The 26,040-nt window shown below is 37.8% G+C and overlaps 5 protein-coding genes across 8 annotated transcripts in view; 2 read left to right on the plus strand and 3 right to left on the minus strand.

Annotated features, from left to right (window-relative positions):
- The first annotated feature begins 337 nt into the window (after window positions 1-337).
- Window positions 338-26,040, plus strand: part of LOC108970315 (1-phosphatidylinositol 4,5-bisphosphate phosphodiesterase classes I and II) — a 79,776-nt gene continuing 54,073 nt past the window's right edge. For all 4 annotated transcript variants that reach the window (XM_018935630.1, XM_018935631.1, XM_018935632.1 and 1 more), the window contains exon 1: window positions 338-918. In XM_018935630.1, the coding sequence (XP_018791175.1) occupies window positions 829-918 (90 nt within the window). In that variant the 5' untranslated portion in view covers window positions 338-828. The remainder of the gene's footprint in view (window positions 919-26,040) is intronic.
- LOC108970319 (lectizyme-like) lies at window positions 1,741-2,299 on the minus strand (the record flags this gene model as incomplete). The annotated part of the gene is given in 1 exon segment (XM_018935637.1): window positions 1,741-2,299. A coding segment is annotated over 1 exon segment (548 nt), but the record flags the coding sequence as incomplete, so codon positions are not given.
- On the minus strand, window positions 3,218-4,113 carry LOC108970318 (lectizyme-like). Its single transcript, XM_018935636.1, has one exon. It carries the CDS (start codon window positions 4,098-4,100, stop codon window positions 3,294-3,296), a length of 807 nt encoding a protein of 268 aa, XP_018791181.1. The 5' UTR covers window positions 4,101-4,113; the 3' UTR covers window positions 3,218-3,293.
- Window positions 8,197-9,046, minus strand: LOC108970317 (lectizyme). The gene has a single exon (XM_018935635.1). It carries the CDS (start codon window positions 9,035-9,037, stop codon window positions 8,222-8,224), a length of 816 nt encoding a protein of 271 aa, XP_018791180.1. The 5' UTR covers window positions 9,038-9,046; the 3' UTR covers window positions 8,197-8,221.
- On the plus strand, window positions 16,233-17,130 carry LOC108970316 (lectizyme). The gene has a single exon (XM_018935634.1). The coding sequence runs from the start codon at window positions 16,243-16,245 to the stop codon at window positions 17,077-17,079; it is 837 nt and encodes a 278-aa protein (XP_018791179.1). The 5' UTR covers window positions 16,233-16,242; the 3' UTR covers window positions 17,080-17,130.

A 26,040-nucleotide genomic window follows, 5' to 3' on the forward strand; every position in this document is an offset into this window, starting at 1 on the left:
CTTTGGTATATATCACCCAATATCTGACTCTTTTAGTTTTAGGACTTATAAACAACCGTTATGTGAACAAAATTATAATACTCTCTTTAGCAACTTTGTTGCGAGAGTATAAAAAGACAAACAAAAATTAAGTTTTTTGAAACCCGTAAACCCATGTAATCCCTTAATGAAATCATTCGCTTTAGATGAAACTTAAGCATCAGGTGTCAAAGGTTCGAAAATATATCCTAAAGAAATTTACTTAATAATTCTTATTATTATTTGTGAATTTCAATTAGTATTTAAGTGGCTTTGTAATGAAAAGTTTAACAATAAATTAATAAAAATATTTTTTTTTATTTCCAGTTATTGACGTACAACAACATATGGCAACTACTCAAAGTATACCATATATCAACGTAAAGCAGTAAACGATTACAACAACAACAAATACAGAAAAATCAGACGTAAAGTTACACCCACAAAAGCATCCATACCAGCACTGTCGTTAAGTCGAAACAATTGATGTTTCATTGTATTGGTGCTGTTTATCTCTGCCGACGCTTTGAACAGAATTTTATTTGGCTTCGCATTTAAAAAGAGTTTTCTTTAAATTTCGACATAACACTTTTTTATAGCTATCATTCACTGCGCTTTCCGAAAGCGCTACCTCGTTGGGCGCAATGATAGCAAGCTACAAGTATAGCAATTGGTCGCGTATATGTTCGTGAGTGCCGTTATAAATATGTGTGTATGAGTTTTTGGCTTGCACCAATGCATCGGTGGCATTTGTGGGGCAAACATTTTTGTGCGACGGAATATTTGTGAATATAGAGTGTTGTTGGCAATATGTTGAACACGCCGACATATGTTTCCATCGGGCCGGTGGAGGTGCCGAAAGCGCTGCAAGACGGCGAGAAGTTCGTCAAGTGGGATGATGTAAGTAACGAGTTTCAATATTTCTATTAAATATTTCAGATTATTATTATATAATAATTTAATGGCAAAGCATTCAATTAAATTAAGCAATTTTGCACGAAGAATGCGTGATTTAATTATAATTCAAAGTTCCTCTATCTAATAATCCCATCTTATGATATCTTGCGAAACCTTTAACGACAACTTAAAATGGTTGAAAGTGGTTAACAGTAAAAAGACCCTGAAAATTGTCCAACTAAATCTTATTGATTACAGTCTTCGAAAAAATTGCAGTATTGTTAAAGAAATTTGACCAAAACAAGTCTTTGATATAATGCTCGAGAAAGTCTACCAAAAAAAAAACTCTTCTTCTTCATTCATTCTCAAAAGCCTTAAAAATAAAAAAGGTCGAGCCGCAAACAGCAGTGAGAAAATTAGCGGAAATTCAAACCTAAGAACTCTGCTCTGGGTCCGCATGTCCCAACACAAGTACCAATCCAAAATTTTTGCATACGCTTGGGACTCTTACATGTAAAATATCTCGTTTAATATGCATAGTCGTTATTTATTGATTTGGGCGCAATTTAAGAGCTGGTGTTTTCCGTAATCCATTTCTTGTAAGCACCGACGCTGGTGTAGACCGAGGGGTATTGGGTAGTGGCACAGGGAGTGTAACCCCATGACACGATACCGACCTGCTCAGCACCTTCGGAAGTGTAACGTACCAATGGGCCACCAGAATCACTACTGCAAGCACCATCACTGGTGCCAGCAGTGTATGAGCAAATGTTCACATCCTTAATGGGTGCCAAGAAGGGCAGAGCGGCTTTGCATTCGGCGTAGCCAATAATGTTGACATCCAATGTTTGCAAGACATTTGGAAAAGAACCAGAATTATCACGTCCCCAGCCGAAAAGTTTGCCATCACCAGTGATTTCATATTTACCAGATGGCAAGGACACTTTGTTGACAGGTGCTACACCATCACGTGAGAGCGCGTTCAAATTGAAGCCATCGGGAATGTGGATGAGGCCAATATCGTTGGGACCGACACCACCGCCATAACCTTCATGTACGATATACTGCGACTTGCCGGTGACGTGACGGACCTGTACTTCGGATTCGTCATTGCGTGAGTGTAGACCGGCGACCACCTCAAAACTGTTGTAGATGAGGCAGTGAGCAGCAGTGAGTACCCAGTTCTCGTCGATGATTGAACCAGCGCAGAAATGAGAGCCGTACTTCAGTGAGACGATGTATGGAGCCTCACCCTTCTGAGCCTCGTAGCCATTGATGATACGTCCCGATGCGAAGGCAGGCTGTGCAATGGCGTTCAAATTGGCTGCGCTGACACTGGCAATAGCCAGAGCGAATACGACGAAGATCTTCATTTTGGATTGAATGTTTGCTTTAGTTTGAATTTCGATTTGAATTGCGGTTGTATTTATACGAATGTCGAATCATGGAATGTCGTCCCAACCACTTATCAGCTTTTGAAAAAAAAAAAAAAAAAAAAAAAAAATGTGCATCCTGCCTTTACGACGGTGATAGGTTTTTGTTGCTGATTACAAATCGTATCGCTGACAATTCTCATTTGAGTAGTAAATCATCAAGGATTTGTAGCGCGTTTGATAAGGTTTCAATATCGGTCATTAATGTGACTAGTTATTTGAGTTACCGTCTTTTATCTCTTGCCAATAGAAATCTGTTTTTTTTTTTGTTATTTATTGTGGCCCACTTTTTATATACTCATATTTTAAGTGACGTACTTTAATTTATAAAGCAATTGGCTATGGTGATCCATCCTAGTGCTCCATAGTGATGCAAATATTGAAATTGTTTCAACTTTTTAACCAATCAACCATAACCTCATTAATCTGTTGGCGTTGTTACAGATATATACCATAATCCATTAAAAGTGTGAATTCCTCTGAATTTGTTAACGGTTGGACCTATACCAGATCACTTATATCTCAACAGTGTGGTCCCTAGTTTTCTTCTCTTTCTCTCTACTTAACAACAGTACCTTCTAGCGAGTTAGTTTCGTTTATGGAGAAAATGGACTCAGTGGAGGGCTCAGTAGAGTACGTTTCAGATTCCACATTACATTGTACTGTCTGCCTGGTGTACTTCTTACTTCGTACTTCATACTTCATATCTTTCGTAATTGTCAGATCTCGAAAATTCAATAATATTTCGGTTATAAACTTATATTTGTTCCAAACTCTAATTTCGAAAAAATGTTCTCAGCCTTCTAATAGTGTACAATATTCACCTCTTTCAAACAGGAGTGTAGTCTATATGAATGTATGAATCAAATTAAGCAACAATGTTATTACTTTTTAATTATGATGCATTTTTTTTATTGAAATAAGTGTGTCGTTCAGAACCAATACTTAAGCGTTGATTTTCTCATTGATCCATTTTTTGTAAGCACTGACGCTAGTGTAGACCGAGGGGTATTTGGTAGTGGCACAGGGAGTGTAACCCCATGACACGATACCGACCTGCTCAGCACCTTCGGAAGTGTAACGTACCAATGGGCCACCAGAATCACCATTGCATGCACCATCGGTGGTACCAGCAGTGTAAGAGCAAATGTTCACATTCTTAATTGGTGCCAAGAAGGGCAGAGCGGCTTTGCATTCCGAATAACCAATAATGTTGGCATCCAATGTTTGCAAGACATTTGGCAAAGAACCAGAATTATCACGTCCCCAGCCGAAAAGTTTGCCGTCACCAGTGCTTTCGTATTTACCAGATGGCAAGGACACTTTGTTGACAGGTGCTACACCATCACGTGAGAGCGCGTTCAAATCGAAGCCATCGGGAATATGGATGAGACCAATATCATTGGGACCGACACCACCGCCATAACTTTCATGTACGATATATTGCGACTTGCTGGTGACCTGACGGACCTGTACATCGGATTCGTCATTGCGTGAGTGTAGACCGGCGACCACCTCAAAACTGTTGTAGATGAGGCAGTGAGCAGCAGTGAGTACCCAGTTCTCGTCGATGATTGAACCAGCGCAAAAATGAGAGCCGGACTTCAGTGAGACGATGTATGGAGCCTCACCCTTCTGAGCCTCGTAGCCATTGATGATACGTCCCGATGCGAAGGCAGGCTGTGCAATGGCGTCCAAATTGGCTGCGCTGACACTGGCAATAGCCAGAGCGAATACGACGAAGCTCTTCATTTTCGATGGAGTGCTTGATTTGGTTTGAATTTTATGCTTAGAAACTGCACTATTTATACAAAAAGTGTCATCAAGCCTTTGTAATCGAAACTGCAATGCAGACATAGTTAATTAATGTAAGCTATTAATTGATAGTATGATTTATGAGTCTTACAGAGAATAGTGGGCTAGATAATGGGCATAAATGTCAAGATGCACTTCACAGTTTGAACTTGATAATCACTTCATTTTACAATAGTTGTATGCTCTATCAGTTTGCTTAGATCTTATTGATTTGATTAAATTTATGATTAGATGTTATTGAATTAGTGCGCGATATGTAATTGGCATAATAAGGCTGTCAGTTTGTTTATAGTTCAAGATTATGTTTTGTGAATGAAAGCAGGCGGGGTAAGTACCCACGTACCTTGCCATCTTATCACAATTTAAAGCTTTTTGATTACATGCTTATAAAAATGAAGCATGGGCATTGGGTATGTGTGAGCTAAAAACCCATTTAGGTTGTTAACATATGTTCATCTATATACTTAGTATATTTGTAGGCTTTGAGCAAATGTAATATAAACTTCTTTCTTTTACTTATGGTCTCAACTGCAGTCAGTATATTATAAGTGATGTGAACACAAGCTCAGAAAGGACGTCGAACAAGACTCAGTTCGAAAATATTGTTATTCTTGACAGAAACAAATTTTTGTACGCCTAGTTCTTTTATTCTTTACAAGCTAAAAATTGCTTTCTTTCCAGTTTCCCTACCTTTTTTTTTAAAGAAACAACACAAAAACTTAAAATTTAATGAGAAATGTTTATTATCATTCGGAAAAACATTCTTTGGTATTATTTTTTAGATGGTTATTTCTTTGAGTCCAATTTTCTATGACTCGTTCGAGCATTTCGTCTGGTAACTGACAAATGACACGAGTGATGTTTTGCTCCAAGGTCTGACTCGAAGCGGGATTGTGCGTATGGACTTTAGACTTTATATATCTCTGCACGAAAAAGTCTAACGATGTGATAGCAGTAAATCCACTGATCCTATGATATTTCTTCAGGTTGTTTTTTGTCCTAAATGCGCAATTTTACCTTGTTTACAGAAACAATAAATGGGTCTCATCGTTGAACAAAATGTGGTTCGAAAGCTCATAGAGTGAAGCGATGTCGCTTGGGAAGGTCGAGAGGTGTCAGTTCTTTCATAAGCTGTGTTTTGTACACATTAATTTGAAGATCTCCACGTAAAGTACGTCAAAACGTTCCATACGTCAGTGCGAGTTGCTGGGTACGGCGTCAAATCGACTCTCCACGGTTTTCCTGTACGCTCTCAGCTACGGATGGTACATTTTGTTCACTGCGTGCTGAACGTTGTCTATTCGGTTGAATACTATTCATTAATGAATGCTGGGTCTCAAGATGGGTGATGGTGTTGTGAATAGTATGCTCAGTACTTATACTATTGTTGACCATAATTTGAGCGAAGTGAATGAAACACATGCTTTACAGAACGTGAACTTTTGTAATAAAGTTGAACGATCTGTTAACATTGCTCATTCGTAAGTCTTGCCATGATGAAATGCCAAACAATACTGAACCAAAATAACATGACAGCTTTTATGGCTGGTCGCGTGATCCGCAAAAAAAAGTCTATTAAAAAGTACCTCTACTTGGGTTACCCTATCTATGTGCCAGTATATGAGATATAGTGATTTCTTCATATTATTATTGTTATTGCTGCCTAAATATAGGCCCGAAAATGAGAGAATATTACAACGAAAAGGGTGTTTTGTTGCGATCTGTCATTTAACGGTATTATTCGTAGCTGTTTCGATTCCGAAAATAAGCAAAGGATGTGATTACTTTTAAGAAATTTCTGAGTACAGTATTCTCTCTGTATCACAACCACGACCACTTTTTTTATAACTTAATTCTGGAAGCCGTCAGCGTATACAATAATTATGTCGACTCAAATAATAAATAGAAAGAAAACAAATCAGTCCATGCCTTCTCATTACTTTCAGATATTGTTTCTGATCCTTATGCCGATTTACTTTATACCATATCAGTCTGTTAGATTTCCCCAAAAAAATTTCGTCACCAGAATTGGCATCCTATCTTTCCCTAGCGCTTATAAATATACCGAATGTATTTATATCTATCAATTCGCTTCACTAGAAAGTAAATTATTTGGCCATTGAAAATATACATATATTAAATTACTAAAAAATAAAACTTAATTCGAATCATATGGGGCATTGCCTTTACTTATTAATGTCCCCGCCTGCAAATATGCTAACATTTTTAAGTTCGATACCTGTTTTGCTTAGTTTAGCTAACAATTTGTTAATAATGCTTTTGGTATCATAAAACTAATAAGTTCTCAAGTACCTCACGATTATATATTTATATATATATATACATATATGCAATACAAAATATAATTATAACTACTGTGAAATATAGTTTCAAGGTTCTTTCCAACTAGTAACAACCGGGTACACAAGTAGTAAGCCGAGTGACTATTTCCATACACATACAACTGGTATTTTAGACGGAGTAAGGCCAGATGTTTGCTCAATTTCCAAAGTCTGTAAATAGTACTTCATTCAAGCTAGTTACCGTCTAATTCAATTTATATGCAATGAACAATTTTAAGGAGCTAATTTAGTCTAGACATAAAAAATCGTTTTTATTTTTATTTTATGTTTTCGAAAGTTTAATTATTCAAGAAAGTTCTATAAGAGGATTTTCAAAATACAAATTATTTTGGAGATACATGTCTTATGTTGACCTGGCATCCACAGTGGTTCGGCCGTAAATGAAACTCTAAATTATTTTTCTCGAAAATACTTTTAAAATGATACCCACAATTGTTCAAGTTCTACTGGAACGATTTACCTTCAATTTTTAGACAGTCTTTTTTTTATAACCTGAAGAGGATATATTAAGTTCGTCACGAAGTTTGTAACAAACAGAAGGAAGCGTCGGAGACCCTATTAAGTATATATAATATATATAAATGTTGAGCTGAGTCGATTTAGCCATGCCCGTCTATCCGCCTGTCCGCCTGTCTGTCTGTTTATACATATATACGAACTAGTCCCTCAGTTTTCGAGATATCATTTTGAATTTGCACTACCAAATTTTCTTTGCATCAAAACATTGAGTTTAATTTCACTTCACATTCATTACAATAAACCTTAGAGGTCAATTAAATTTTCCACTTTTCCGTGGATGGATCGAAGCTAAGAGAAAAGGTTGGAGGAGGAGTTTTCTGTAAGGTACACCCCGTCAATCATAGCATTGGGCTACCGGACAGCTGTAAGGTTGATGTTCAATGCAAGTCAGGTCTATCCTCACTAGAAATGAAATCAAGCTACTTCATCATCAGACTTGTTAGAGTGACTGAATTGAAGCACCATTCATATCTTGCGTTCCAGCTTCGTTCTCGTCCAGTGGAACTCGTGTACGCTTGCTCCTATGCTATACCGCAAGATCTTCTTGCCATAGAATAGAATGCAGGAGATCTTGTGAGCTACCTGCCCTTAAAAAGGTTCATCATAAGGGGGAAGAAGATTATCAGTCTTCTTACAGGACATTGTTCTATAGGCATTCATTCGGTGACGGTAAAAATTTCGTTGGACGCTAGTTGTCAAAGTTGTATGGAGGAGAGGGAGATGGAAATATCCAAACACTTTCTCCTCCAGCCAGCAGTCTATCACACGGCAAACTAAGAGACGTACTCGAAACTGATTTTAGCCGTCTCAAGAAATTTGTGATAGGCTAAAAGCGTTATGGCGATTTGCAAGTTTCTTATGATGAATTATATAGGAGTTTTAGGTACCACAACGAACCCAAGTTCTAAGCTGTCTTAGTCAGATCATTCTTAGAAGCACCCATACTTTTCTTTGAGGCAATCGAATACCTTTCGTCGATGGCTAATGTTTCTAGTAACTAGATTACTTTGTAAATAATTCGACAAAGTAAAGCTGGAAAAAATTACAACGCCAAAGTGTGCAAAAGATTGGACATGAAGACATGTGGTCAGATGAACACTGGGTATATATATGTAGATATATTAAAAAAATTTAGACTTTTGGTTTGAAACGTTTACTTTATTATAATATAAGGAGTTAGTTCAATGTGTAGTAGGCACTTTGGACTTGCGCAATCCAATCGATGTAAGCAGAAACGCGGGTGTAGATTGATGGCATATTACCATAACCACAAGGAATGTATCCCCAGGAGACAATGCCGACAAGTTCAGATGCAACGCCTTCATGTTCCTGTACCAGAGGGCCGCCAGAATCGCCATTGCATGCGGAAATACCCTTTTGCAGTGAGTCTGTGCACACATTAGATGATCTAAGTTTTGTACCCTTACCGACTGCTTCCTCGCATTCGCTATACGTCAGAAGTTGAGTTGTAACGGTTTGCAATACCTTAGCGGCGGCAAAGTTGAAGGCCTTTATTTGACCCCAGCCATAAAGTTTAGCCTCGCCCGAATGAATTTCTTCGCTTTGTGGCAAAATAGCAGGCTGTACCCATTCATTGTACACGAAGGGTTCCGAAACGTGCAACAGGGCAATGTCGTAAGGGCCAACGCCACCGCCAAAGTTGGCGTGCTTCAAACCAAAATCAACAACACGCGATTGGGTCTTCTCGTTAACTTCAGCACGTACATGTAGACCAGCAATAGCACCCATACCAATGGGGCTTGAGATGCAGTGAGCAGCAGTAACGATCCAATCCTTAGCGATGATGGTACCGCCGCAGATGTGCGAGTGGGACGTTGCTTTCGAGCTCAACGACACAATATATGGAGCAGCGTGTTCGACGGCATCTTCACCCTTAATGACGCGTCCAGTAGGCAGACTGGGTTTGAATTGTATGACAGAGGAGGCGCTGGCGCTCGCCACGAAAAATACTAAGACAAGAACAGCTTTCATTTTGGCGGAGTTACAAGAACTGACTAATTGCGAAATTTGTAATTTATGCGGTTTATATGGTTAGGTGTTTAGTGATAGAAATAGCTTATCAATTTATTTGGACGAAATTACAGAACGTGCTGTGATGGATTAGCTATAATTTCATTTCTCCTGTACACATGATTTACTACAGCCAATATAAAGGTTACATGGCTAGCCAGCAGTTCGAAATCATTATCAATATAGGAAACCGCTTTCGATTGACTTTGAACCCAATCATAACCAGAGTTTTCCAATTTGTTTCTATCAAAATTCTAAAAGACTTGGCCCATACAATACTTCAAATGACAAGAGAAGGTTATGACAGAGGGAAGATAATCTTGCCGCAACATATGTAGGCCTTAATTGATGAGACATCAATGGCTCTCTCCTGAGGGACAGCACTACCAAAAGGCTAAGCTTCACAAATAAGTTTAAAGTTACTCTGGTTAGTTAGGTCGAATGGAGCAACTCCATGCTTGAGCTCCTACTAAGCGTTATCACTATTAAATGGTACACTGACGGCTTGAAAAAAAAAATCAACATCCCGAGAGACAATTTTCCGTTACTTGTAAAATTTTATGTAATCTAATCACTTACGTTTTCGTCGGAACGTGTGAATAAAGTATTTTCAATGATCGTTATTTTCAGAAAAATTGTCAACCAATATTCATTCTTTAAGTATTTCTCTTCGGAAAGCAATTTCTTACAATATTTTTCAGGCAATTTGGCATTCTGCGGGCTATTCAGCGACCATATTCTTAAACTGTGTAACCGCATATATCGATAACGGGTTTGCTTTCATATTATCAAGCTCCACCTTATGAATTTTTTTTAGTCTCGTATAAAGCTTGGGGTCGTCAAGAAATATGGTGTGTGTTAGAAATATTCTTACCACCAGACTCGTAAAAAGACGATCGAAGTTCTCATAAAGAGAACGTGGCGCATAACTTAAATAAGGGAAATAATCTAACAGCGTCAAATGACACGACAGAGGCGACCGATTGACTGAACTATTCCGTGAGATAACACGTTCACCAAACTTGGTTTTGAATAAATCGATTGCGACATTCGCTGGGTGGCTTGTGGCGCCGACCTGTTGGAACCATATATTGTCCAAGTCCATACCATCCATTTTGGGCAAAACCATAATTTTTTCAACATGTAATGGTGACTCATGGATTACGTACGGATTTCTGCGACCAATAATGCATACTTTGCTTATTGATGAAGCAATTCAGACAGAAATGAGCCTCATCGCTGAAGATGACTTTTCGATGAAAATCCGGATAATTATACTCACGCAACAAAGTTGCTAAAGAGAGTATTATAGTTTTGTTCACATAACGGTTGTTTATAAGTCCTAAAACTTAAAGAGTCAGATATTGGGTTATATATACCAAAGTGATCAGGGTGACGTGCAAGCTGTAACTTGAGTAAAAATTGAGATATCATGCATTCATGATGAAACTTGGTACACGTATTTCTTGGCTCTATAAGAAGGCTAAGTTCGAAGATGGGCAAAATCGGTCCACTGCCATGCCCACAAAATGGCGAAAACCGAAAACTTATAAAGTGTCATAACTAAGCCATAAATAAAGATATTAAAATGAAATTCGGTACAAAGGATCGCATTAGGGAGGGGCATATTTGGACGTAATTTCTTTTGGAAAAGTGGGCGTGGCCCCGCCCCTACTAAGTTTTTGTACATATCTCGGAAACTACTMTAGCTATGTSAACYAAACTGTATAGAGTCGTTTCTTTTAGGCATTTCCATATACAGTTCAAAAATGGAAGAAVTCGGATAATAACCACGCCCACCTCCCATACAAAGGTTATGTTGAAAATCACTAAAAGTGCGAAACACTAAATTTTACGAAAGAAGTATCAGAAAGAAGCTGAACCCAGGCTTTTTTTAAATTGAAAATGGGCGTGGCGTCGCCCACTTATGTACCAAAAACCATATCTCAGGAAGTACTCTACCGGTTTCAATGAAATTCGGTATATAATAGTTTCTTAACACCCTGATGACATGTACGAAATATGGGTGAAATCGGTTCACAACCACGCCTTCTTCCAATATAACGCTATTTTGAATTCCATCTGATGCCTTCTCTGTATAATATATACATTAGGAACCAATGATTATAGCTTAATAAAACTTTACACAAATACGTTATTTGATGCGAAAGTATAAAATGTTCGGTGACACCCGAACTTAGCCCTTCTTTACTTGTTTTCAGATTAGATAATGCTCAGCCTGATTCACAAACATACGACAATTCTGCTGGTAAATTTTTTGCAAAATTCGCCACGACGACCTCACAGAGATGTCCAACGCTTGAGAACGACGTGTGAGAGACTGACTTGGGTCTTCCTCAATTGATGCGCTAGCGGCAGCAATATTCTCGACACTACGGGCATTTCTCACTGCCACGGACAAATTTTGTACTGTGTCTGTTGATTCAAATTTTACCACTAGATGTTCAAATGTTGATCTGACAGAACGATTATAATTGGACATAAAGCTCTTAAAGTTGAAGCCACTGACTCTAAATTTCGGTAGTAAATTTTAATAATTTGGACTCATTGTGGGATCGTATATCTTTCCATAAAGAATTAGCAAGACTTACTGAAGAGAAATATCAAAAGAACGCGTCCTTTGCTAGCTCTATCGGTATATACATATTCCCTATTGCAAAAACCGATATGATTACTTTGTTAAATAAACCATGAGTTCATAAGATATATAAAATCGATTGTTTCAACTAGACGTGATCTCGATTCAGGCGTATAACAAAATTATTTCAATGTGAAAAGTCATTGTATAATGGTAATTAGAAATACTGACTCTTAAAAAACGAATCAACGGTATGATATTAGGCTCCTCAGTAGCAATTGGCGTCAGCGCGTCAAACTGAAATTATATTTATTATCGGTTACTATTAAAGTTTATTACGCTCACACGCAATATCAGTGTCGATATCTCCAGTACACTCATGGTAAAAATAATAATAGCAACTCTTTAAAATTTTCATAGAATTCAGTAATATTTTCAGAGGTAATAAATTTCCTCCATGAATTATGAAGCATGTTTCTATATATTATACCATATATATATATGTATATATATATATATATATATATATTGTGACTAAAAAGCACCCGGAAATTGTAATTAAATGCCCTGTGAATGAAAACATGATTACGTTGATTCAGTTTTATCAAGCCTACCAGTAGTACCAAGCTTTCAAGGATGGCCGAGTGATCGTTGAAGACATGCCTTCGACCGCTTCAATATATGAAAATATTAAAAAAAAGGTGAAGGATGTGGTGCTTTAAAATCATAAATATAAGATATTTTTCATATTATTTAAAACATCCGGGTACTTTTTAGTCACAAAGTACATATTGTACATATATTATTATATTCTACATATTATTGTATATAAATATGTATGTCTAATATCCATGTATATATAAACATACATCCTGTAATGGATGGAAAGTTGTTGCTTTACAGTTCGTTGATTCAGTAAAAAAAAGGACTTCCAGCGTATACACACTCACATATGGCATATACTCAGCTATTTGTCTATTTTTAACGGTGTTGAGGGTTGTTATTTCAGTCGGTGCGCCTGGTGGACAGTGCGTACAACGTGAACGCCCGGAATAACAGCATTTTCAAATACACAAAAGCGCCCGGTTAGGATGTGCTCTACTCAAGTGCTATGGGCCGGACATTGGCCAGCGCTGGATGCCGCTGTGAGATTAGAAAATCGCTGATTTTACACAACATGGAAGGGCGAATATACAAACATGCATATGTATATAAATATATATGTGTGTGGTTATGTTGTACTTGTACGGTATATGCATTGACGGTGGTCCGCGTGTATCAATCCGCTTCAATATCACCACGCTGCGTCCTTTGTGTGACCTTACTAGTAAAGCGAAGCGTAAAACGGTGGGGTGAGCGTATTTTCACTGTAGCATGAAATTGCTTTGCATTTACCGTTATTATTGCAGTTATCACTTTTACCGTCGCCAGTAACACACTTCATGCACATTTTACTATATACTATACAAACATATGTATGTACATACATATGTAGGTATGATATGTATGCTTTGTGGAGTTGCGACAGATGGTGTGTACGCGCTTAATGAAATGCACTCTATTTGCGTCTGACCGGCAACTGCATGAAAATGCAGCGGAAGATAATAAATTTCTCACCTGAGTGGTGGATGCGAGCACACGTGTGCGAAAATCATCATACGTATAAATTTCATAGCAAATGCCCTTGTCCCTTACACACTTTTTTGAAGAGCGTATCACAGTTTAAATTTTCTGTAACATGTTTTGTGTATGCAAATTGCTTGAACACGAAAATTCGAGAAAGAAACGTTAAATTCTGTTGTATCTGCAAGCTATTATATCCTTCACAAATCCAAAAGATTCTATATGAGAACTTGATTTTGATTTGTCAGTTTTTACGACAGCCATAGTTTTGACCCGGACTGAACAATTTCTTCGGAAGTTACACCGTAATCCTAAAAAATAATTTCTTGCAAAATTTCGTGAAGATATCTCATCAAATATAAAAGTTTTCTATACCAGGACTTAATTCCGATCGTTCAGTTCGTATGGCAGCGACATGCTATAGTGGTTCAATCTGAAAAATTTCTTTTCTTAATAACTGCAATAGCAGTCCTATATCGATGGTTTCAACTAAAGAGCCGATTCTAAGATAACTACGCCTGTCCATTAAAGGTGGCCAACAGGAAAGAGTCCACCAATGCTCGCACATAGGCCAAATCACTTGGATTGGCTGACTGCAAGGAATATGTTTACTGCAGACTCAATCAATCTGTTACTGTTCTCTTTCTTGAACTATAAGTTATTAGGAGCGGGTGACATCATTTCAACTCGTTTGCAACAAGGTATGAGAGATCTCTTGTCACAACTGGTAGGGCTGATGAGGAATAACCTTCCGATGGCGTATATCCCACAATCGTGTAGAATAGCAAAGGTAATCTTGATCCCCAAGGTATGTAGGTAGGAAGGACTACTCGCTGGCCAAACCATTCAAGCCGATTAGTCTCACATCCTTCATTCTAAAAGGGATGGAAAAGATTGTGGATAGCGATATAAGATTAAAGGTGCTGAAAATCGTATCTCTACAGGTCAGACAGCAGGCAGATCAATAACATTGTTCTGTATCAACTTAAGACCGAACTCCATTCGGTGGATTATGGCGAGGTTGCGATATGAGATCTCTTCCGGGCTTGAAGCTTCTAACACGGTGGCGAGGAGTTTGAGGTGTTTTAAAAGGTCAAATCCCTGGCCTCATATTAGACTCAAGGGTGGAATAGACATGTTGATTTCACACTATACAAAGCCACCAAAACAGACGCCTAGCCGGCAGATCCTGTGGCTGCAAGCCGTCAAAAAAAGGCTGTATACGATGATCGTAAGGCCTATTGTCACTTATGACGCGGTTGTTTTAGAGTCTAAGGCAACGCAGTCTTCGGTAGGCCTTCAATTATCGAAGCTTGAAAGGCTCATCAGTGTCTGCGCTTCAGGGACAATGCGCACTTTGCCCACTGCAGCACTTGAGGTCATGCTGGAGCTCATACCGCTACATCTAGTGATCAAACAGGTAGCGAAATATACCACGTTGTTAATAGCAGCAGAGGGTTTCGACAAAAGGAAAATAATGTCGTCTCAACAAACGAATGCCCCAGGGGAAGACACACAACGACGTTATAACCAGGATTAGCTTGTCACAGAATTTTAGAGTTCTCTCGGCAGTAAGGCGGGGTGGAATAACTTCACGCTAGACATACTGCTGAGGGGCAGCAATGTCGAAAACACCGCAAGGTATTGGAGCAGGCGTTGCGGGTCCACATACCCAACTATCGAAACCGATGGACGGACTTCCGAGCATCTTTAAAGCAGTAGTCTTTGTTATAAGTCAGTGTGCAGAACTAAATATAGACGGCAGCTATCGGAACCATCGTATCGCTATACTTAGCGATAGTTAAGCGACACTAAAGGCGATCTCAACGTATGAGGTTAAATCACTTTTAGTGGAGGAGTGTATAGGAAGGCTGAGCCCTCTATCAGTGTGCAACCGGGTACACCTACTCTGGAATAAAGAGGCATTTATTTGAAATCATATTAGGGATCCCTCCAGGGTTTTTGGGAGAAATTCGACATCGGCGCCATCTTGCGAACTTTTGATATTAACGTCTTTCGGTTTTTTGTATTGCAGAGTTCAGAAACGTACAAAAATAAGTTTTGGTTTCCATTTTTCCTTTCATTATTTCGAAATACTCATATCCTGCGTTACATCAATTCTTTAAAGTAGGTCTCCTTGATGGCGATATCCTCCCAACGTAAATTCCTGCATAGTGAGTGATTCTTCTGAGAAGAATGCCACTCGAAATAAATCTGAAGAATACCGTAAATTACTTCGAATAAGTTCATTTTGTAAGTGTTCCTTAGTATCTTGTGTGCATCAGCGAGTTTAAGTTTTGTTGACGGTCACAAAGCTTTACCGAAACACCGTCAGATTGAGCTTTAAGATTGTTAAACCATCGTGATACGTATTATTCGGTTTTTTAAGATACCTGTAACCTCAGCAATCTCATCATCTTCAATCGTTGATATGCCAACGCAGCCATTGTGACTCATTAATCTAATTTTTAAAGGATAGAAATCGTAGCAATGGATTCTTTTATGACTTTCCGTCAAAACCCAAAATTATAAAAGCTCCCCGGTCGCGCCTACTTCAACGTGCTTTCAAAACCAAACCAGTCTAATACCCCCGAATGATAAAGCTAAGCATTGGGCCCATATTTAATACACTATTAAAAAAAAAAATTTTCCTCTTGGCTGTACCGAAGAACCCTTTCAGTTATTTAAATTTGTGAAATTCCCCCATAACGTGCCTTGAAAATATATACGCACTTTCGTCACAAATACGTATGTAAACTTATTTGATAACTCGATTATATATTTTACCATATTTCTCATTTATTGGTGCGATACCACCGAAATGTTTCTTTAAGCTAATCGCATCTTATCACACAGACTGTTATCGACATATCGGTATGGCATATAAAAGCTATAACCATAGGATTAGTTCTGCAATTAGTACCTAACTATTTAAATAGCGACGATGAAGTGTATTTTGCTTCTACTACTGCTTATCGGCTCGGTATTTGCAGCGCCAGGCAAAAAAGGTGTGGCCGCGGCTAAAGAATTCCAACCAGAGGCACGTATCATCGGCGGTGAAGTCGCCTCTCAATCGTTGGCGACATCATACTTGGTCTCACTAAGTGCATCGTCCATTGCCTACGCACATGTCTGTGCCGGTGCCATCATTGCCAAGGAATGGGTGCTAACAGCGGCGCATTGCCTGAAAGAATTGGAAAGCACAGCTGGAAGTGTGATTGGCCTGCCCGTCTATGCCGGTTTAAAGGATCGTTCCAATGTGGAGAATGCACAAATTCGCAATATCGACTTTGCCTTTTCACACAAACTATTCAACGGCACTAATGAGAGCTCACCCGATATTGCGCTACTGCACTTTACTCCCGGTTTCAACTTCAGTGGCGATGTGAGTTCCGTGCTTTTGCCATACCGCAGTGAGTCATATACGAACCAAACAGTTGTGACCTATGGTTGGGGTTTGACTAAATATACAGAAACCACATACGCTAAGGAATTGCAAGTGGCGCGTTCGGCAGTGTTGCCCAGAAAGCAGTGCCTTGAACAACTACCAGAGGATGCGCCACTAGGTGTTGATCAAATTTGCGCCAAAACATCGGCTTGTTTAGGCGATGGTGGCAGTCCATTAGTGTACGAAACAAAAGGTGGCTCCGAATTGGTTGGTATCACCTCGTGGGGCTACTTGCCCTGTGCTGTTAACAATCGCCCAACGGTATATACCGAGATTTCACAATACATTACGTGGATTGCTGATGTTCAATGGGCTTATTATATCTTGAATTAAATGGAATTTCCTGTATGGCTTTAAAATAAATTACTTGTTGTGAATACTATATGTATATATGTTTAAACAAATTTTGTTAGTGTTGCACTTGACTATCTAACTGTGTTAGTAGATATGGACAACCCGCCATAAATAGTTGCACTAAATTCTAAATTAGTCCAATGTGGTATAACACGTCTGGCATATGGATTAAACCAGTTAGTTTAAGATTTATGACATCACAATAAACTTCAGTGTATTTGAAATTATTATATTAAGTAATATAGTGCTGTTTATACAAGCGTCATAAAAAATTACGTCAAGTGCTATTTGGTAAATAGTTTATTGATTACATTATGTTTCTAATTGTACATACTTATATACTTGTATGCCTTGGATTTGAACTTAGGGAGTTCTTCTGACACCTTTTTGAAACGGGAGACAAGATTTTAGAATTTATTTTTGGTTTCGCGAAATTTTAAATTTTAAGGGGGCCCATGCTTCTGGCCCCAGTAACATAGTCCTGTGCTTAAATCTCACGATAATAGTCGTTAGCAAGAAATTTAGTACAATTAAAGAGGTTATTATCGAGGCTTTAGCCTATTTGGAAGCAAAAGTCAATTCGTACTATAAAAATAATCATTCGTGACAAGCTTTTCCATAAAGTAGTGTTTCTCTTCAAAATAATAGAATTATTTGACTAATTGTACAAGTAGAAGTTATAATACTATAAAGTCTTATGTATCGTTATAAAAAATTTCAATGCTTGGAAGAACTGTCGATGGAATCGATTCAAGAATAAATGTTTATAATGAATCAACTATTCAGAGAAATGAAATATCTAGGAGGTCATTCAAAGACTGCCACTAACCGAATTGTTAATGAAATATTTGGCAATGTAAACTGACTTAAGAATGAGACCTATTGGTTAAGATTTGTAAATTCTTAAGCCAGTTAAGTTGCAATTTTTTCCCAGAGACTTATATAATCTTATAATGAACATATATATATTATATATAATCATGTTTCCGTTTTTTGGGAACTCTCTCATGATATTACACTGCCGACCTGAACAGGGTATATTAAGTTGGCCATGAAGACTGTAACAGTCAGAAGGAAACTTCATTGACTCTATACACTACAAGGTGATTTTACCAAAAAACCAATTTATTCTCTTATTTTTTTGTGCTGTTTACTTTGGAAATCACCTTGTTTATACATATAGAAGTTTGCGGGCCTCAAGAGGCATCCTATTGTAGTCCAGGAAGCAGGGTTCTGACATGTCTATAGCTTTCGCATCTGCATTTCATTGCACCTACGCGGCCAAATTGATGCGGCGCAGTTAAGGATCGGCCGACCGATTGTTTTGTATGCTGCCAACCAGGTTTCTTTGTCATGTGCTGCCGGTTAGCGACTTGAGGATTTTGTTGCGGCTCAGTACTTTGCCAATATTCGCGGTCGTGTGAGGAGTAAAGGAGCACAGGCTGTCGAATATCACACCTTCAATCTTAAGGTTATAAACAGTGGGAATTTTAACGCCATCATATCCGAGTCCGTACTCTTTCGTCCAGGTAGTGAATATGCTGTGGATTTAGTGGAGGAGAGTGTTAGAATCCGTGCAGCGAGAAAGCGAGCAATATCAGAGAGATAGCCGTTTACGTTTGCGCACATGCCATCGATTCAATTGCCCGACCTCATTATTATGCAATCATGAAGGGATAGAAATTCCCTCTCGTGGTTGAGGGAGTTTGGAGATGTAGAAGTTAAATAGCAACGACGTGCGGACACCACCCTGCGGAACCCCTTTTAATTCTTCTAAATTTAGAGTTTTTACCTCGAAACAGTACGGCTGATTATCGACAGCTCAGATAGTTCATGACCCACCTCCTCAACTCTGCAGGGACCGTAGATTTTTCGATGTCTTCAAGTAACGCTGTGTGATTGGCTCTGTGAAAGGTTTTTGACAAGTCCAACGCTAAGAGGAACGTAATCACGGATGCTTTTTTTAAAACCCATCGGTATTGATTTACTAATGCATATAGCCGCCAAACAAACTGAACGTTCTAAATAAGGACACTGTTTGAAGAACTATTTGACAACATATCTTAAAGAAATATGACATGAATTATTTTCCAAGTCAAGCTGCCATGAAAACTGAGTGCGCAAAATAGGGTCCTTATATGAGAAGTGGTCGAAGTTCCTTTCATGTTGAAGCTATAGGCCTTCTTACACTTTACACAAATATTTCAAAGGTTTCACTCTTAACACGACTGCTTATAACCAGCATCACTGCCGTAAGTACTTCACTTCGATGCTACTGTAGCACACGTGTCATTTATAAGAACTTATAATTATTACAGCTTAAGACCACATAAATACGATAAACAAGCGCGTACTGTTGCTTAATGGAATTTAAAGATTTTCGCGCATTCTTGTGTGATTCTCTTAAGGCTTTCATTTCAATACATACATTTACGTTTGTAACCGCAATGGCTGACGGGGCGTATGAGTGACATATCATTTACAAGCACTTGTCGCACATTCGCTTGCGGTTAGCGACAATTGTTATGTAATTAGTGTTTACATTACAATGGCATTACTTAAATAAATAAACATAATTAATCATTAAACACTTTATTTATGCCCATGATGAATATGATTAGTGGTAAACGCATAGTAAATGTGAATCTTATGGCTAAAAAGTGTGATGATTCAAAAAAGAAATAAAGTGAATTTGTCCAATGATTGATGAAGGTGAGAGACAGGAGTCGCATAAATATTTTAGCACACCATAGAATGACAAAATCATTAAAAATTGTATTTTTTTTTTTTGTGTTTTGTGTAGTTGCTCGCCACATATCAAATACTGTTAATAAAGTTTGACCATAACTGTCAAGTTCACTAATTACATAGCAGCGACAAATTAATATTATTAATAACACAATGGTATTCAACTTTAGCGCGCATCACGGGAATTGGGTAGTGATGCTAATATCGGTGTATCATAGCAATATTACATACATACATACATAGATATATGCAAATATATATACTTATGCGTATATACATTGCGCTCTTGTAATTGATTTGGTTGCCTTTTTGTGTTTTGTTTTTGCCATAAACCCGTAAAAGCATTTATATTGTGCAGTTTTTTTCCTCGGCGCATAGAAGCTGCATACATGCACACATATTATTCATCCCCATACATGAGCGCGCAAGGGTAAACAAGTGCTTTTTAACGAGAAATGTGTAATTGGATGTGCTGTATTTAAGCGTACGCCATGAATATGTTATTTGACATGAAAGTGAAATGTTAAAATTACAATTGAATTTTCCTCCGGTGTTATGTTTTAATAATTCACAAAGCAAACACCATTACGGTTCGAATTTCGCAAATGAAGGAATGCATTTAAATGACAAGCTATACTTGAGTAAATATTTGCGCTGAGTGGGCAATAAATTGTTTAAGGGTTAAGTGGTGTCCTCAGTTGGTTATGTGAGTCATGTATAAAAATGCATATTTCTGTTTTCTTGAAAAAGTGCTGTGTAGTTGAATAGAGTTCTTGAAATAATCCCAAAAAATTAATTGGAAATTGTAAATAAAACGCAAAATATTCAATTATTCATCAATATTTATTTTATAGTCTTCAAAGTAATCTCCACCAGATTTTAAATTTTCCAGTCCTCGAAACAATCTAATTCCAGATTCATAAGCACTCTTATCTCAGTAGCTTGTAAAATAGGTTCCTGACCTCATCACAGACTATACAAAATGTTTCTCTAACGAGCAATAAATTACTATCTTTATAAATAAAAACATAACCATCAAAAATTGTTGTGTTTTAGGACAGAAAACGTCCACAAGGAATTTTGGGAAATGCTTACGAGTTGACAATTTTAGTTGGCTATAAATCCGTATCCTTTTGATATACATACATTGAACAAGCTGACATGAGGACATCGGTCAATTAATTCTAGATAAAACATTAGCCTTCATCGATTCGCTATCTCTCTGTAAGCTAAATTTTTAGTGTCTTACAGATTTGCCTGCGTATATGGCAGTTACAAGGTGCGTTCCAAAATAAACAGGATTTTTTGAATCTGCCACCCATTGGTGACGCCATCACTATATCGTCTGGTCGGGTGCGTTGGAATCTACTATCTTTATCAATTGTCCAGTGAGAATTTCATTTCACTTCATTGATTGGGAGTGAAGTTATTGGGTTTTAAGTGTCAGTTTGTGTGTGTGTTATCGGTGCGAAAATGAGCTTCGAACAAAGAGCCAACATTAAATTTTGTTTTAAAATTGGTAAAACTTCTACCGAAGCGTTTCAATTGATAAAACAAGTTTATGACGAAGATTGCCTATCTCGTAGCAGAGCTCACGAGTGGTTTCGACGTTTCCAAAGTGTTCGTGAGGACATAAATGTCGGTAAACATGTGGGCGAATCAAAGTCCGTGATCACTGGAAATTTCATCGAAACTGTGGGTGAATTCATCAAAAATCAGCCCAAATCATCATAGAAATTCATGAATTCATGGGGCGATTATTTCACCAAAAGTCACATTTACCACTCTCAGTATTCGCCTGATATGGCACCGCGCGAGTTCTTCTTTTTCGGAAAGGCTTGCACCGGCATACTGGCGGCCATACCGGCCAACGAGCTAAAACACTCGTTCGACATGTTTTTGAACGGTGCAAAAAGCTGTATTGAAGCAGAAGGAGACTATTTTGAATAAAATAAATTGATTTTGCAGAAAAAACTATTTGTTCTGTTTGTTTTTTTTTTTTTTGTTTTTAAGTCCTGTTTACTTTGGAAAGCACCTTGTATATGCTATATTCGTATCAAATTTCGTGAAGGTATCTTGTGAAAGGCAAAAGTTTTCGCGAGAAAGATTTGAGTGGGGTCGGTCATTTTATATGGTAGCTATATGTTATAGCGATCCGATATCGGCGTTTGGAACAAATAAGCAACTTCTTAGCAAGGAAAGGACGTGTGCAAGACTTCAGAAGGATAGAGCGATGGGCATGGCGAAATATGTATATTATTTTCTTTTCGACGTTGCCTTTTGTGTATCACAAACTACATCTTGTTCAGGGTATAACAACTGAAGCAGAAAATTTTTAGTTAATATATATAAAAGTAGATGAGTTCAGTTCACATTGTTCTGCCTTCAACAGCTAAACAAGTTTGAGCTGATCTCAAACTGTAAAGGATGTTCCTCTATATGACAGTGAATGATTGTGATTCTAAGCAGAACGGAGTTCTATGGTTCTGCGTGTATAGAAAGTTACCATTAGTTACTATTTTTGTTGCTGGTACAGGGGTAGAGAACATCGATCAAATAATTTTGAAGCATTTTTCCGAGTTGACCATTTCAGTCGGCTTTAACTCCGGCTTCGTTTTGATGTACATACATATGTATAGCAACTCTGGTAGTCACTTCTCTGCTCTCAAAACTCATTTATGCTCATGCCTTTCGTTTGTTTCGCTACTCTCTAATGATTGGCGAATCGAAGATGTCACTATGTTTAGCCCTCGCTGTGGTGCAAAGCCACTGAAACTGCGCATCTTCACCGTACAGTTCTTATGTTCATCCCCGGTTTCTCACAGGCAACAAAGAAATACCTCGAACGTTCTTCTGTCTCATAAAAATCAAACAGCTTTACGCCTGTAAAGGTGACTTAAGCATTTTATGCCATTCCACTAACTGTCAAATAACAAGCTTTTGTCCGCATTTGATTAATTTTCGGTTATGCAAATTCTAAAAATGAAACTCTGCAAGTTGAAAAGAACACTCTACAATACTGTAGACAACACCAATATTGAGTCCCAAAAACAATTGCCCATACGAGTATATTACAGCTCAATGGCCAAACAAGTATTCTTATGTGTGTGTGTTAGTGTACAAGAATCAAGGCTGAGTGTCTATATTAAGTGAACAGGAGTCGCCGAGTCAAGTGTGGCTACTTGTGTGGATTAACATTTCAATTGCCTTGTTGCCGAATTGTAACTGTTTGTGACAGATGAGACCAGCCAGCCATGCTGTGCGCAAATGGGTGCGTGTGTTGACCTACATGTAGGTAATTACACCTCTGGAAAGCACTTACAAGCACTCGAACGCACTTGAGTAATTACCGAAGCACACTCACTTTGAAATGTGCCCGAAAGTGTAGTTATGTTGGCATTGAAAAAACTGAGATTTTTGACGTTTCGCGTAACATTTTTATTAAGAAGTTTATTGTGTGCTTCTCATATTGTTCTGGTAGCCACTTACAGTTGTTTGTGACAGACGACCCGCTGCGTGGGTTTTGATTGCTTTGGTTGTCACGAAACAATGTTGCGCCTTAATTTTCAATAAACGGACGCAATCAACATAAAGAAATTCGTTGGAAAGAAACGGCAAAATGGAAAAGAACAAAGCAATCATTGCACAATAAAGAAGGAGTGCTGAAAGGTAGTTAAAAAGAACAACACACTCACTTGTCGCTCTGAATGGCACCATAAAATTTGCATCCATTGGCGTAGATTACCTTCTCATGTCAGATACTGGAACAAATACAACAACTGTATAGCAAAACATTACAGTTAATAATAGTAAGAGTTTTAGGAAAAACTTGTCGTCAAAATTGAAAAAAAAGAAAGCGGGAAAAAATGGAAATTTTTGAAATCACTTAATACTTCTTAAAATTTTATAGAAGCACGTTTGCGAGCGACAAGTAATAATTTCTTCTACGAAATATTGTATTAGATATCGGACTAGGTGAATTAGTGAAGTAATATTTGATACCAGCTTACCAAATTTCAAGCGTAAATGATGAAAATCGTTCTAAATCTGATCCTACATCTGTCCCTAGCAGCCAGGTCCATCTGACTTTAAAGCAAATATCTCGAATAAAAATTTAAGTATCATAATCAAACTAAAAAAAGTATATTTTCCTAAGGATAGGGTAAAGAAAAGAGGGCATTGGGTTCACACTTATGTCAATAAGCTAATAAAATCGCCTGAAATTAAATTTTAATTTACCTTATTCCCAATATTAGTCCTAGTATTTTTTATACCAATACAGGGTATATTAAGTTAGCCATTTGGTTTGTAATACCCAGGAAGCAATATCAGAGTCCCTAAAAAATATATGTGTGAAGTGTCAAGACCTGAGTTATTTAGACATGTCCAACTGTCTGTATGTATTCAAACTAGTCATTTAGTTTATGAGATTTTGAACTGAAATTTATCATCCGTACTTCTCTCTCCAAAATGTTTCTAATTTTTTGGAACCGCCGACATCAGACCATTATAGCATATAGCTGTCATGCAAACTGAACGCTCGGAATCCACTGCTTGTATGGACAACTTTTTTATTTGTCGAGATATCTTCACGCATATTTTGCATGATTTATTGCCTAAGGCAACGTTACAATCTCCGAAGCAAGGTTTTATTTTGATCGGGTCAACATAGCATGTATAGGTACCACAGTTCTTGTGAGAACTTTTTCTAAATCTATACACTCGTAGTTCTCTGAGAATATAGAACCTGATAACTGGTAGAATTCCGAAATAAGGAGTCAACAATTTTCAAAATGCTTTTAAAAGTCCTAACAGCATACTTGGAATAATAAGAGAGCTATTATGCTTCATTTGCTCATCCATCGTTCCGTTAATTTCTTCTTCTCGCTACAGCGATTGCCAGCGTGTTAGAACCGGAGTACCAACACTTTCCTCTAAACCAAATTTTCATTTTGTGAATATAAGTTCCCAACGTTCAGTGGCGGTAGTAGTTTTATTTTGCTAGGAGGTTGGTGTTCAGCGTGGACGAATTCAAGTTGTGTAAACCATTATTATTTTCAATGACTTCAAGTACCGGGCTTTCCAACATGGATGATATGATATCTACTAAGTGTCGTTTGGCCAGTTTTAATATGTCATGATTCGTATTTTTTTCGTTTCATTGTATTCAGTAATGTTTGCAATTACATCAAGGAAAGATCTACGCAAGAACCACGTTTACAAGTTATTCAACTTTATTACCAAAATTGCTACTTTTCGTGCGTTTTTGCCAGTTTATGGTCATACTAATCATCCAACGGAGCTGTTAAATTTGTCCATTTGTTGAAAATTTCGAACGAACATTTTCTTTACATAATAATTCAAGCAAGTGTTGCTGAAGACCGGAATTTGTCGATTCCAAGACGTTCTCAAGAACTAAGACTCTCTCAAACTACAACCTGGCGGATTCTGAGAGAGGACTTGCTCTAGCATCCGTATAAAATTGTTCGCACTCAAGAACTGAAGCCTGTGGTGCACCATAAACGTCGTGAATTTATTGATTTTGTCTTGGAACAACTTGAAAATGATAACGATTTTTCTAAAAATAGCATCTTCTCCGATGAGGCTTACTTTCATCTGTGTGGTGCGTTAAATTGGCAGTTTGATGTGTTTTTGGTCTGGTGTAATAATCGGTCCATACTTATTTTCAAATAGAACTGTAGTAACGGTGTCAACTGTTATTATAGAGCGGTATAGAGAGATGATAACCAACTTTTTATGACCGCAATTGGAAGAAAATGAACTTTGACAACATCTGATTGCAACAGCACGGGGTTACGTGCCACACAGCACGTGCAACAACCGAGGTATGTCGAGAAACGTTTGAGCTTCGATTATTTTAAGAAATAGTGATATTAATTTATTTTCATGAAGTTGTAGTTATTTAGCACCATTAGACCCCTTTTTGTGGGTTTATTTGAAGTCACTGGTCTTTTGTTATAAACCAGAGTCTCCTAAAGCTTTAGTAGTCAATATTGTAGGTGTTATCTATGACATATGACTTGATTTAGTAGAAAATGTACTCGAAAATTGGGTTCATCGAATTCGTTCCTGCAAAGGTAGTCGCGTTGGCCATTTGAATGATGTTACATTCAGAACTTAATTGTATCGATTGTACTTCATATTAAATAAAAACAAATTGAATTTCCTTAA

Source organism: Bactrocera latifrons, unplaced genomic scaffold (genome assembly GCF_001853355.1).
Source record: "Bactrocera latifrons isolate USDA-ARS-PBARC rearing strain unplaced genomic scaffold, ASM185335v1 scaffold_298, whole genome shotgun sequence".
Lineage (NCBI taxonomy): Eukaryota > Metazoa > Arthropoda > Insecta > Diptera > Tephritidae > Bactrocera > Bactrocera latifrons.